The sequence below is a fragment of the Abramis brama genome (genome assembly GCF_963993115.1).
Source record: "Abramis brama genome assembly, chromosome: 15".
Lineage (NCBI taxonomy): Eukaryota > Metazoa > Chordata > Actinopteri > Cypriniformes > Leuciscidae > Abramis > Abramis brama.
In genome coordinates this window covers 22,707,154-22,721,645 of record NC_139977.1, presented here as the reverse complement: position 1 = coordinate 22,721,645, position 14,492 = coordinate 22,707,154, and the positions used below count along the sequence as shown (strand labels likewise).

At 38.7% G+C, this 14,492-nt stretch overlaps 1 protein-coding gene across 6 annotated transcripts in view; it reads left to right on the top strand.

The window, feature by feature from the left end:
* The window catches only part of vav2 (vav 2 guanine nucleotide exchange factor), a 191,369-nt gene that overhangs the window by 131,476 nt on the left and 45,401 nt on the right, over positions 1-14,492 (top strand). For all 6 annotated transcript variants that reach the window (XM_084136322.1, XM_084136321.1, XM_084136319.1 and 3 more), the window contains exons 3-4: positions 4,421-4,479; positions 12,731-12,799. In XM_084136322.1, the coding sequence (XP_083992448.1) occupies positions 4,421-4,479; positions 12,731-12,799 (128 nt within the window). The remainder of the gene's footprint in view (positions 1-4,420; positions 4,480-12,730; positions 12,800-14,492) is intronic.

Genomic DNA, 14,492 nt, shown 5'->3' with positions numbered 1-14,492 from the left:
AAGTCTAAGCTTGTTGTCTAGCGGTTTATTATATATTATTTTATATTGTATCGTATTATATTATGTTATGTTATATTATGTGAATAATTGATTGATCAAATATTAAACATTTAAAATATATATATATATAGATTATTTTAAAATATAGGATTCTTCAGGATTCTTACTAGGACTGGTTGTTAAAGATCCCTAACTTTCAGCACAACAATTGAATGGGGATGTCATCTTGGGTGGGGTGAAATTTGGCACTGATCTCATGGTGCCACCAGTGCGACACATCTTCAGTTGTGTGCCCGACCTCATTGGGTGTTTCGGCCACTTATCACAAGACACCCTCTGCCGGGGTTGGCCCACCACGGGTTGATCAGACCCGGGTGTGTGTTGCACGGTGGTGGCACCATACGATCATTTAGCAGCCCATGTTGTGTCCCTACGTTTCAGCCACAGCCAGTGACTACTCCGTTCCGCTGCAGTGGCAAGTTCTTTGATTGCCCTCCGTTGGGACTGCCCTCTGATCCCTACTTCCTTCAAGAGCCTTGTGGTAGAGCTGGCTACAAAACCTCTGCATCCCACCTCCACTGGCCACACCTTCACGTTCCAGCCCCGCCCCTCTGCTTCAGCTGCTAAGTTGGCATATCGCAGCCTCTTCCGTTCGAATGCCTCGTCGATGGCATCCTCCCATGGGACAGTCATTTCAACGATGAAGACACGCCGACAGGACTTGGACCAGAGGACAAGGTCTGGGCGCAGGTTGGTTGCTGCTATTTCGGGTGGGAAGGTGAGCCTCTGGTTAAGGTCTACCCGCATTTCCCAATCCCGGGCTGCGTTCAGTGGGCCAGAGTCTGGGAGTGATGGCTTAGTCCACTGTTTCTCCCCTTCCCGCATGAAGGTTGTTCTCCGTGGGATGGTATTTAGTTATATTTGTCTTTTAAAACTAATTTAAGCATATGCCATTATATCAAATGTTTTTTGTTTTTTTTAATCAAAAATTCAGTCAAGTGTATCCAACCTTGTATATTGCATTTTTTCTAATACTTTTTTTGCTTTTAATACGTTACATGTATTTGTTTGTTTGTGCATTTATACTGCTTACACATGTAGTGCTAATTCAATCAAGTTAGATACCATGATGCATTGTGATGTATTGAATTGTGACATCTCGATGTGTATCATATTGTGAGATTTGTGAGACCCTAGCTTAACAGAGAGAATCAGGAGACTATTGAATGTGAATCTGGTGTGTGTGTCCAAGTTTATTTTGAGTTTTAGGAGTTTGTGCTGGTTGGTGTCCTGTGATGCTGGGCTCTCAGGTCCATTTCAGACGAGTGCCAGGACTCACTGCCATCTGTTCACACATCTCCTACCACTCTCAGTTCCCTGCTGAAACTCAGACTCTTGCTTAAACTCTCATTTAGAGCACATTAGTGTAGAATATAACATTTGAACATTTGTTTATATGGCTAATTTCCCTCATCAGGTTTATTTAAAATCACTTATGCATAAGGTTGATTCAGAGCAGCTTGATATACAGCACTGGCTGTTTGTGCTCATCTGTTCTGTTTGTGATGTGTGCAGGCATGGTGTTGTGATCTTCATCTTCTCTCCACTCCTCTTTCTGTCTTCTACCTTTCATATCTTTTACTAATTCTTGCATCATATTCTATCCTTTTTTTATTTTTTCCTGCTACTTTTCGTCTCGTCTCATCCCATCTTGCCTCTTCTTGTCTATTATTTTATCTTCTCCTCTTGTCTGTTTCTACATCTCTTCTAGTTTTGTCTTATCTTATCTCCTTTCTTTTCTTGTGTTTTCTCTCCTTTCAAGAGTCATGTTCTGGTGGACAGGTGGATTTGCCATGTTTGGAAACCATGCACACATTACAGCTGATGTAGGCACAATGCTAGTTTATCTTCACCTCAGATAAGCAATTGTATAACATTAGCGAACAATCTACAATTATCTCTTTCTGTCGCTGCTATTGTGAGGTGATGGACAGTATTACTGTGCTGTATTCGCGAGGTGATGGGTGTTGCGTCTTGACTCTGATCTGATGCTCGTCATACACACCGAAGCACTGAGATGAGGGAAAAATCAATATTTTGAGACAACATAGCGAAAGCTGTTGACCTGACCTGAGGGAGAGATGAAGAATGAGAGACGAGAGCAATGAAAGTGACTGAGTACAAGGATGAGTACACCACACTAGAAACAACATACAGAGAAGAAAAAGCCACAGCTTTGATGGATGAGTCACATATCGTCCCTGCAGGTGTTGTTGTTGAAGCTCCATGAATATTTAGACACATTAGCAGATGAACACAAGAGCAATACGCCTAACAGCCTAACACATAGACTAATTTAGCTGTATTGATCCCTCAATCATCTGTCCGCCTGCCTGGACTGATTCTGCCTGTTGCAAGCCAGAAAATTGCTGGAATATGGGTGGTAGAATGAAAAATGCAATGCATTATAGTCTGTCATGAAGTCATTAATACAGATTATCAGCAGTAAGAGACATACCTTGATTATAGACAGTATTTGTGCAGATATACACAGGCCCAGATGCATTTTCTGCTCTGATTTAGGAAGGAAATTCTGTCAATTGGATTTAAAAATATGATATCAGTACTATTCATTTTGTTAGTAGCTGAAAAAAAGATAAAATTAGCCATAATTTTTAATGAACATTCATGAGCCATTTCAATTCTGCAGGAATGTGCTGAGTTTTGCAGCCACACATTATGTGGGTTTGTGTTTAAGGAAGTTTAGCTTGTACATTTTGGCTTGTATAAAAGCATTATGTGCCAAAAGTGCTACTACAGACTGCCTGTTTGTGCATAAAGAGCTTGTACATCTTTTATTAAAGCTCATCGTCATCTGTGGAGTCATCTTCATGGGTGCTAGTTGTCTGAACTGACAGTTGTCATTACACAGTGATGTTCGAATTAAGTATTTTGTTTTCTGAAGGTTTGTGAAACTTAAAATCAATGTAATTTATGACTGGTTGTGGACAAAAACAAAACAATACTGAGCAGATATACTATATATATATATATATATATATATATATATAGTATTTATTAATTTAGTCATTGGTTGTTTTCATGCTGTAATTTTTTCATATTTCGCTCATTACCTGTTTTGAGAACCTACGATGAAGCTCCACAAGCATCTGCACGCAGTGTTTTGCTCTGGCTGAGGAACAGCTAGTGTCACCATGGCAGCAGGCAAGGCTAGCGGAAAATACGCCCATAAGCATGTAATGAGGCGACACAGCACCATCTTCACTTTTGCATATGCACATGTGCTTTCCTGTTTGTTGGTGTGTGGCTTCTGCATTACACACCCGAGACCCTCTAGCACACCATCTGGAAGCCTCTAGAAGGGCCACCAATAAGCCTACTCACATGGGACTCATGACTGGTATTAAATCAGTGTGTAAATACGGCACACATTTAACCCTGTTACACGGCACTAATGCAGCTGGGGAGAGGAGGGGCCTTCACAGATCTGTGAAAAGCGCTTCACGTCTATGATTTCATCAGGGCGTTTCATGCCACATGTCCTTTAATGTCGTCCTTAGTGGGGTAGCGTGATCCGTGTGTGCACACAAGCTGCGCCACCAAAGCCCATCATAAAACAAGCCCACCCCACCCCCCAAAAAAACGAGACACTTTGTTCTGTAGCAAACGTTTATTCCTTGAATCACTATTTGTTTACAACAATTAAGCCCAAAATATACTTCGGCCGTCCGCTTTTCGTGACAGTCCGTGCACTGTCCATGTGACATAATTTTGCAGCCCAATTTTTCTGTCCACATGGATGGCGCGCGTACAACAGCACATGTGCGAGTAACTTGAGTGCTTGAAAACAAAGTCCACTAGATAGTGCACTTGCACCGAACTCTTCTTTCCGCGCTCGTAGCCAAAGGAGTATACTTTGAAAGAATTGCGCACTCAACTGTGCGTAAGATGGAGCGGAACGCGGAAAATTAAGTATACCTGGCCCTTTGCTACAATGCTTTGATTTTTTAAAATAAATAAATTATTGTATCTTGCAATTCAGTACAGGTCATTGCTGTCAATGCAAAAACATTTTTGCTTTTTGTTATGGTTCTCCCACCACAAAAATTTTTTTGGTTAAAATTACTTGCTGTCTATGTAGTTATTTATTTTAAAATATGGAACAGCTATGGTGAAATAGATTATGTTTGTGAGTCATATAATTGAGCTTTTTCTGAAAAAAAAAAAAAAAAGAATAATAAAATAAAAAAAAACATCTAGATCATTCTAGCAAAAAGATAACAATTGTGGTGCCGTGTTTTGCACCTTTCAGAAGAGGTTGAAATCTAGTTATGATTTTGCTGTAATTTGCATTAAGTGAAGTTTCTTTGGCTAACCCAAACCTTCTCTTGTTCCACAGGTGATCTCTGCGCTGTCCAGAATCTCCCACAACAGCATTGCACAGATCAAAGGCATCAGGTAATTCATTTCCTCCACATGCTGATTGTGTTTCCTTTTCAGTAGTGGTGTGTCTCGAGTCTTGAGGGATATTTCACAGCGCTCTCTTGGGCTGCACCTTTTATGTGGCTCCATTCAGTGGGCCTGCAGGTAGAAGCAGTTGGCACAGACCACCGCATATGTGCGAAACCTGTGGGCCAAAACCCATGAAGTGTGTGGTTGTCGCTCCCCTCAGGTGTTTTAGCGGGGTGGAACCTGCCTCCCTGCTTTATAGGCGACTGGGATCACTTCCTGTCTCATTACTTGCCCAGTCTGTTCGCCCTGCTTCGCAAATAAAGCCTTTTATCCGACGGGGTAATGAGCTGATGGAGCGAGCCATTAGGCGTTTTGCCAGAATGGGGCGGAGGCGATCAAGGTCTACCATTAGTCAGTAAAGCGTAACAGACTGAGGGGTGCCTAAATTACTTCCGGTCTTCACCAGGCACGCTGCCGCTCAGGGATGGCCAAAATACTGCCCATTGATTTGTCAAAAGTCAGGACTGAATCTTTTGTACTGGAAAAATGTAATGATTCTCCATTGTAAAAATTGTATGAAGTAATTAGAGGAAAGATTTTAAGACAGATTGTGGCGGCAGATGAATCTACTGTGACTAATGCAAGCCCTTTTTGCACCCTGAGCAAGTCTTTCACACTTGACGTTTTAAGTGCGCTGGATTTTGGGAGTTATAGTCGCATAATTTCCTGGCTGTATACAGCAAGCAATGAAAGGCAGCTTTGTTTTCATCGATACCACGACGTGTGTCACAGCTTTGAGGGTGGAAACAGCATGTGCTTTAGTTGTTAGGCTGACGGTAACCCACATTTCTTTAAAAAGACCTTTATTTTAGTCTGTTTTTACAGTTTTGTGCCGTAGAATTAAGGCTGAATAAAATTTGCTGTCTGTTTTACTTCCCCTTCAAGCATCTCAAAAAGCAAGAAATATCTCGGTGTTGTTTGGAACATTCCTCGTACACCCTTTTGGATTTGGTTTAAAGCTGCATGCAGATGTTTTTCCCGACAGGGCTTGAAATTCAGCCACATTCTCGCATGCAAAATACTCAATATTCAATATTCAAAAGACTGGATTTCTCTTAGCACAGTTTGGTTGCATTGTTTTATTAAAGGGCTCCTATCATTCCCTTTTACAAAGTCTTGATTTTGTTTTTGGGGTGTACTAGAATATGTTTTCATGCTTTATTGAATTTATTTTTATTTATAAAAAAAATGCATTATTTTTCACATATTTTACATTATTACTGCTTCTCCCCAATCTGGTTGAAATGCATCATCTTTGATGAAGCCCCTCCTTCCGAAATACGAAATGTGCTGTGATTGGTTAGCTGGCCTAGTGTTTTGTGATTGGCAACGCTTAGCACGTGTTTGGGAAATGTCCCACCCCTCCATAACCACAAGTTCTTCTCTAGAGTAAATATAAATAAGGATGGTGTCAAATTTAAACCAATTCGAGCCCGATTCAGACCCTGACAATGTTAACGAACAAGAGGATCGTGCTGAACGGATTTTAAGCACGGATTTCACAGGACGTTTCAGAGTGGTATGTTTTTTGTATTTTTCTTATAGATTTGATGTTATCCAGCATTTAATAATTTTTGTTGGAAAACTATGATAATACAAACAGTAATTGATCACAAAATCATGGATACTTTTCTTACAAAAGCAAGAGCTTACAAAATCTAAAGTAAACTACATCAATACTGTAATGTTAGTTAGTAGGCTAGCTTCATTTACATCATAGCTTAGCAACTACATAAAACTTATAATTGGAACTCTTAATAGAAAATACAAATAACAAGACGTACTTACAATTTGTGATCCATAAACAACAGATTGCCCCGACAAAGTGGGACGGGCTACGTCTTTCAGGAGAAGCTTTTGTGCTTATAGCCTGCATTGTACTCTCTTCTGTCTGCTGTTCTCCGTAAAATGTGCAGTGCACAGACAAACGTTCAGGTTATAATGTTCAGTAACGGTGTTCAATTTTTTTTTACCTCTCTAAGTTCATCAGCCTTAGGACAAACTTTTTACGGGGTGGAAAAAACAGCGACAACACTCCTCGTCTTCTCTAGTGCAGCGGGGATCTAGACGGGGATTATTTAAACAAGATCCAGAAAAAGTGCTTTGTTGTCCATACGAGCCATTTGTTGTAGTTCTCGGAAAGCGAATTCTGTTAAATAAAATATCTCCCTTTGGAGTGGACTTCAGCTTTGTAACCTTGCAGATCTTTTTTATGCTCAAACAGCAACATTACACACTAACTAAAGTTGAAAAAGTGAAAAAGCAAAATAGGACCCCTTTAAAGAAAGACCCTAGAAAGAGACACCTCCATAGCATCTTTTTGCTCTTTGACTTCTTTGGTTAATGGTTATTCTGAATGCCCGTTAATTAATTAGCCATCACAAGATACAGAGTGCCGCTTCATGGAGGGACACTGTCACATTACTTACAATGAAAATCTTGTTTATATGGCTGTTTTTTCAGCTGTGACCACATCCTCTTCCTTTGAGCTTTCCTGCCTACACAAGTTCCAACTGGCGATCAAAACAGAAATTTGTTACTCTGTAGTTATTGTTTAAGTGTACTTTGTTTGCTATTATACATCTAGACTATTTTAAATCACTCACAGTCACATCTTTAGATATAAACCACCACTTTTACATATGGCGGTCCTGCTTAAATAAAAAGGCCTTTTACTGAGTAGCAGGAACAAGGAAGGGCAAAGTGCAGAGTCAAAGTCATTAATGCAGCACCTGTTGACGTGATCTCTGGTTTCCCTCTTCTCAGCATGGCATGTATCTGAACCACTTTTAGTGGTTCAGTGGTTTTTATGGTTTTGGTGTTTTTTTTATTTATCACTAAATGGTCTGTTATGTGCAGATCACAGTATATGAGACAAATCACCCTCCTTTTACTGTATTTGTGTGTTGCATTGTTCAGTACAAGGAACTAACTCGAAAAAACTAACTTTTATTCAAAACCTACTAGTGAGTAGGTACACTCACATCATAAGTAACTGATTTGGAACATTCTACATATGATAGGCCGGAAGTCTGCGTCATGCAAATAGCAAACAAGAGACTTGATTCAGTTGACGAGAAATAATGCTTGATAGTGAATGCACTCTCAAAAAGAAAAAATGTACAACTTTTCATGGAGGCAGTACCCTTAAAGGGTCAACTTTGTATCCTATTTACCCATAAAAGTTAATTGTAGTACCGTGAGGCTACATATTACTACTCTAGGGTACTAAATGCATCTTTTAGGGATAGATAAGGTACAAAGTTATCCTTTTTGGGGTACTGGCCAGAGACAAGCTGTTGTACCCCTAAAGGTAAAACAATTCTGATAGTGCACTTATGTTTGCATTCAGTCTGCAGTCAGCTTACTCTGTTTTAGACCAGATATACATTTAAAATCTCTCTGATACTTGAATTTTTAATTTAGAAAGGCAAAAAATATTTTGTCAACACAAATATAGTCATGTATTTTTCATAAATGATGTTGTCAATAGGTGTCAAAGACTGTCCCCCATGGATTTAACATCAACCTGAATGGTATAATCCCCCCCATAATGCCATACTGTACACTAAATATGCGCTAGCTACATCAACCAGTCATTCATGCACAGAGCCACTGTATGCTTTAGACATGCACAATTTACCTTCATCATCCATTTACACATTGCTATGCATTATGGATGTGCACACACATCACATGCAAGATGGTGTTGTCATGTCTTATACAGGGACAAGCATAACAAAAGAATGACAAAGCATAATGTGCATTACATGAATGGTTTTGCTCCTGGCGTTTGATAGAAGACAGAGATTGCGGAGCAGATTGAATCTTGTACGCATCAGATAATCCCCCGCATCCACTGTATTGATTTCTGTGGTGATGGACACTGCGCTTCTATGCAATGTGAAAGTGCTGTATCTTACTCGGTCTGTATCTCACTAAGTCCTGAGAGAAAACCAGAGTCTGTTGGTGGAGTTATCAGATAGATGTTCTCCTCTGATCAACCTTCCTGTGATATTCCAGTATGAGCCGGACAGGATCAGGTGCTCTGGGCTGCTTTGAATATAATCGTACCTTTTGCTTGCAGTTTTACTCTGATGATGAGAAATCAGAGACATTACTATTGAGAGGAAAGAAATAAGACATCAGGAGGGATTTTAGTCTTGAATATAGAATTACATTTTACATTATAAAATGTTATCAGATTAAAACGTAGTTTTATTTTAATTATGGAGTAAATTTTTATTGTATTATTTTCTAAATACATATTTCTACAACAAGGCACATTATTTAAAGAAAATTTGTCTTTATAATCTCGTCAAAATGTAACTTGCTCTGCAAGTTATACATCGTAATACAGAAAGACTGAAAGTGTGATTATTACTTTTATACAATAGTTTAATAAACAAGATGTTAATATTTAGTAACTTATATTTTAGACACAATATATCCAGTTACTTTGTGTATTTGTGTCCTTTTTTTGTTCTTATGAATTAGCGTGCTTGAGCAAATCAGTTCGTTTGAATGAAGGACCTGTGTCCTTACTGAATGAATCACTGGTTTTGAACGATTCAGTCAGTGACTCTTTCATAAAGGCAGTCATTTGTCGCCAGCTATTGGTGTAACAAGGTAACCTGCAGAAAGAATCACTGATTTTTTTTTGTGTGTGTATTTTATTAGAATGACAGAGTTGTGCATTTGTATTGTTAAAGCATTAACAGCATGCATAGGTTTATACAATAAAAACTATGCAAAATAAGGAAATTTAGTGCAAAAATACAAAAATTAGGCTATTTATATTGTATAATTTATTACAAAAAACAAGTGCAAAATTGTATCAAAACAACATGTTGTCATATCATATCAACTAGAGATCATAAAAGCTTCCTAAATGGCTGGAATGCTGCTGCTTCTGTGTTAATGTGATGTATAGTTGTATAGACACTTATTGCATTTTGTAATCATACTGTGGTGTGTTTTCTAATCTTGTGTAACCTAATAGAAAATGTATAAGTTTCACTTTTTCCCCCTTCACTTCATGGAGCAAACTACTGAACGCTTCAGATGTTTTAATATCCTTCAAGCTTTTCTGAGCCGTCGCTCACAGAATAGAGAGCAGAGCACATATCTGTTTCTGTGAGATAAAAACCCAGGGATACTGTTTTCTTGGACATAAATGGAATTGAATAGAGTTTGATGTGTCTGCAAAATCCAATTAAAGCGAGTATTGGCCTGATGTGTTTTAGGCTGTAATCAGGGATGGGAGCATATTATTCATATTACTTTCATATTATTCTGATTTCAAATTATCAGGTTTGTCACAGCTCCTACATTTTTGTGTGGGTGAATATACAGTAGACGTTGCCTGATGGTTTATTAAGAAGTGAATGATTTTAGCTAAAACAAAGACTCCTAATTGGTCCTATGTGAATATTTGATGTCGACAAATTAATCACACCACAGTAGGGCATTGTGCCATGATCTCTGTTTAGCATAGCACCTGCACCAATCAGAAGTTTGACACACACATTACTGCATTTGTTTCCTTTTATGAAATGAAATATATTTTTTATCGGTTTGCTTTGCGATTGGTCACAAATACAACATTTAACGGTTAGAATCTGACTCTAGAACAGCAGAACTAGAAAGGTGTGTTATAGATGAATATGAAATGATCCATTAGTAACATTTTTTCCAGCTAGATCCATGCAGAATGTTATTTAAGTTAGATGTAATTTGCAAACAGTTTAGATGAGTATTTTTTCAAACCCATAGAAACCCTTTACCTTTGCTTTGACAGGAGATGCAGGAAGCAGTGTTTAATTCACGTGATTAATTAGCATGACATTTGTGAGCAGGTTTAACCTTCTTTTATTATAAATGCGTCTGAAGCAGATGAGGAGGAAGGCCTTTTGAACCAAGATGTTTAATTAGCGATTCATTTGATGAAGCCTTGTAAGCAGGCTAATTATTTTGCTATCTGCAATTATTTCATCATGCGATACAGCATCTTTGTGTTATGAGTTCAGAATGGTTATAGTCTCTCGCCACAAAGCCTTATTTTAATAAAATACATCTGAGCGAAACATTTATACTTTCACCTCAAATACGTAATGCATTCATTTGGAGGTTGTTTTCTTGCCGACAATGAATGTGATGCATTATAATGAGGAGAAAATTAATGTTTTGGATGCCATCTACAATTGAGCTTGTCATGGTGACATTTTTAAAATCTTTTTACCTTTGATTGCAAGTGTTTTAGAGTCGTTAGGTGGTGGCAACCCCCGCAGTCAAGAACTCCATTCATGTCTATTTTTATATGTACGAATTGTATGTGCGTCGATTTGACATATACATAGCCATATGGTCTGTATCCGTCTATGGGCTGACTGGCAGCAGCTTTAATGTTAAAGCTAATGGTGGTGTGCTCTGTTAGCTGTCAGAGAGCATCTCTCTCTCTCTCTCTCTCTCTCTCTCTCTCTCTGTCTATCAGAAAGGATAGCATCCTCAAGTGTCATGTTGTTGGGAGGTGTGAGGTGAGGAGTTGGTCACATTGTCAAAGTGTATATGTGTTTGTTAGCTTGCTATTGTGTGGGTGAGGATGTCCGATGTCAGTATTGGTTAAGAAGGGGGCCTCTTTGTGCATCTGACCCCATGAAGAAAAAAAAAGCCCACAAAAAAAAAAAAAAAAAGTGACAGTTTGCTTAGATCATGCTAAATCCCTGTAGTAATATGACTCAAGGTCAGAGTCTTTTCTACCCTATAGCTCTATATTTCTCTCTCTCTCTCTCTCTCTCTCTCTCTCTCTCTGTCTATCAGAAAGGATAGCATCCTCAAGTGTAATGTTGTTGGGAGGTGTAAGGTGAGGAGTTGGTCACATTGTCAAAGTGTATGTGTGTTTGTTAGCCTGCTATTGTGTGGGTGAGGATGTCCGATGTCAGTATTGGTTAAGAAGAGGGGATCTTTGTGCATCTGACCCCAAGAAAAAAAAGCCCACAAAATTAGATCATGTTAAATCCCTCTAGTAATTTGACTCAAGGTCAGAGTCTTTCCTACCCTATAGCTCTATATTTCTCTCGCTCTCTCTCTCCTTTTCTCTCTCCATCACTATTCTTTGACATCTCCGTAGAGACCGTAATACAGCGTAGTTATGATTGAAGAGACGGCCTTCTGTCAACATGAGATTGAACTTTATTTTTCTGAAGAAAATGTCAGTGCTCTATGCCTGTGCATAACTAAATGCGAACAGCACCGCCATCTTGGAACTAGGGATGTACACGAATATTCGAATATTCAATCTGTAATTATTATTCGAAAAATAAAATACTATTCGAATTTGTTTAAAAACGATGATTCTTTCAGAAACAAAACAAGAGACTGTCTTTATGCATGAATCATTGAACGCATTGAATCATTAGAAACACAACATGTTGCAGCGATTCTGCTGTGGGTTTGTTTGGATCTTCTTTTTTCTTGACAGCAAAAACAGGCAAACTATTTGACTATGTTGTGTCTAAAATGTAAGTTGCTTAACTGCTTGTTTATTGAACTGTTGTGTAAGAGAAATATCCCATCCTTGCCTGCTAATCACATCTGTGGTGATATATGGCCAATATAAATGTGACTTTGAGGCGTACCCTATACACGCTAAAGCGAAAGTGACACGGCTTGCCTCCAATTCACTTTATTTTCCATGCCTCATGTTTTTTGCATGCCACATAGCACCTTTTGCCCCACATAATGTGCAAGATTAAGTGATTTGATGAGATCTCTGGAGGAAGTGGCATGCCATTAATCGAATAATTGATCGGTTCTCCATTTGCAGCTTTCTAATTGGCTGGTGAATGTTTGTGAGCCCTGGATTTAAAACCCCCAGCAGGTCAGCTCTCTGAGGAGTCTGACACGCAGTTATTGAGAAAGGGGCTGAAGTGTTTGCATTTAGGTGTTCCTGTCAAACTGCAAAAGCCTGTGTCATTCAGTCCTGCCATGGCCTTTTCACTGTTCCAACCGTATTCTGTCAGAAATCAGATAAGTGCCTTTGAAACATCTGTCATATTGTTACAAATGTCAATCATGGAGGAGGTGTTCATGAATAAACCCACCTGTTGAATTATGGATGTTGAGGAGTGAATCATGATATTCTTTCCTTCTCTGTGCAGTGGCTCATGCTCTCCTCTCTCTCTCTCCCCCTCCCCAGGCCCTTTCCATCAGAGGACACTGCGCTGAATGAAGATGATGTGTACCGGAGCTTGGAGGAGTTGGCAGAGTAAGTGTTTTAAATCATGGAAAAAGATTATAATGGCAATTAGCATAAACAAGGTGGGCTTTAACCCAATAGTTGTGTGTAAAAAAGTCCAGGCTCTACATAATAAACCTCCCATTTTTACTGTTCATTTTATATTTTCAGATCAGTGGCTTAAAGTTCCTTTGCATTATTCCGAGCTAAATTTACTCTCATGAGGTTGTCACATTGATATTGGTGATCGGTGATCAGCATTAACCAAACACATTTGTTTGGGAATGCTAGATAAGGATTACGATTATTTTTTAGTGATTTCTGGGATGTATTTTCATTTGTATGTCACATTGTATTGTACATTTGTATGTACTAATCCTTGGAAATAATTTGATTCAACAATTATATTTTATAGTGTGCAAATGTGATCAGTAAGGCAAAATGTCCAGACTATTTATGAAGAGGTATTTAAAAAGTCCTTGAATTATGGAAAGACAATGTTTATGAAACTAGTGTTTATTTTTTTCATATGATATATAGAGCCATTTCTATATGAACATGATATTTCTCATATATTTCCAAGTATGTGATACAGCTTTCATTGGGGAAAAATCAGTTTGAATGAGCAAAGCATATCTTTGTCATAGTATTCTTTCAATAGCCGCTTTCTGACCGGAGGAACCTTTTCACAGTTCCTAGAACTATCGGCTAAAGTACCCGTATGTTCCTGCGGTGCGAACACGCCGACTAGGAACGACTTTAGTTCTAGGAACTCCATTTGGAGGAACTAATTTAGCTCCTACTTCAGAGTAGGGTCTAAACCAGCACTATAGGAACTACCCATGACGTTAGTGTACGCTGATGACCGAACGCACACAAAACACCAGCACCTGCCATTTTTAAAACAGCTATATGTAAACACACAGATTATAGCCTATATATTTACTCCAGAAACTAGATACAAACATGGAAAACAGTGATAGATGGGCCTCTAAACCTTTATGCTGAAGAGAAAATCCAACGCAACTTTGCGGGGACCAAGTCAAACATGATTATGTATTTCTGCTCAGCTAGCAACACTGGACATCAACCACACGGCATAGGCTAATAACTTTTTTTTTTCATATACTGTGTACTTTCTATAACAATTCTATCTAATAACATGTTAAACAGTACTGTTAGACAGATCGCTAACTAATGAACACAGAGAATGCGAGCATTGTTTGCTCTGGCGTTCTCAGCGCCGTCAAAATAAAGGTCCGTCGCTCCGTCAAAATAAAAGTCGCCGTGCTTGCGTCACTCCCTTACCCCTCCTACCAGTTCCTATGGCCACTTGGCCAGTGCGAACCGGTGCGAACGCAAACAGCAAAACCGAGTTTGGGGGAGAGTAGTTCATAGAACTGTTTAGAAGTGGACAGTTCCTATAACTAAGTTCCTGTAACTACTTGGTCGGAAAGCGGCTAATGGTTAAGGGTATTTATGACTATGACTGGGAAAGCTCTGGTCAATGGATTTAGTAAGAATCGTATAAGAAGTTTATGCCCTCTTTTTATTTGCTCTTCTATGCATTTAAAGTTCTAGGGCTTTGTTAATGATCCCATACTTAAAGTTTCCACTGTCATTTTAAACTTTGGATGTGCTGCACATTTGTACCATTTTGTTATATTATGATTTTATTTTATTTTTTACTTATCTATAGTATTTACCTTGTTTATAATTTAAA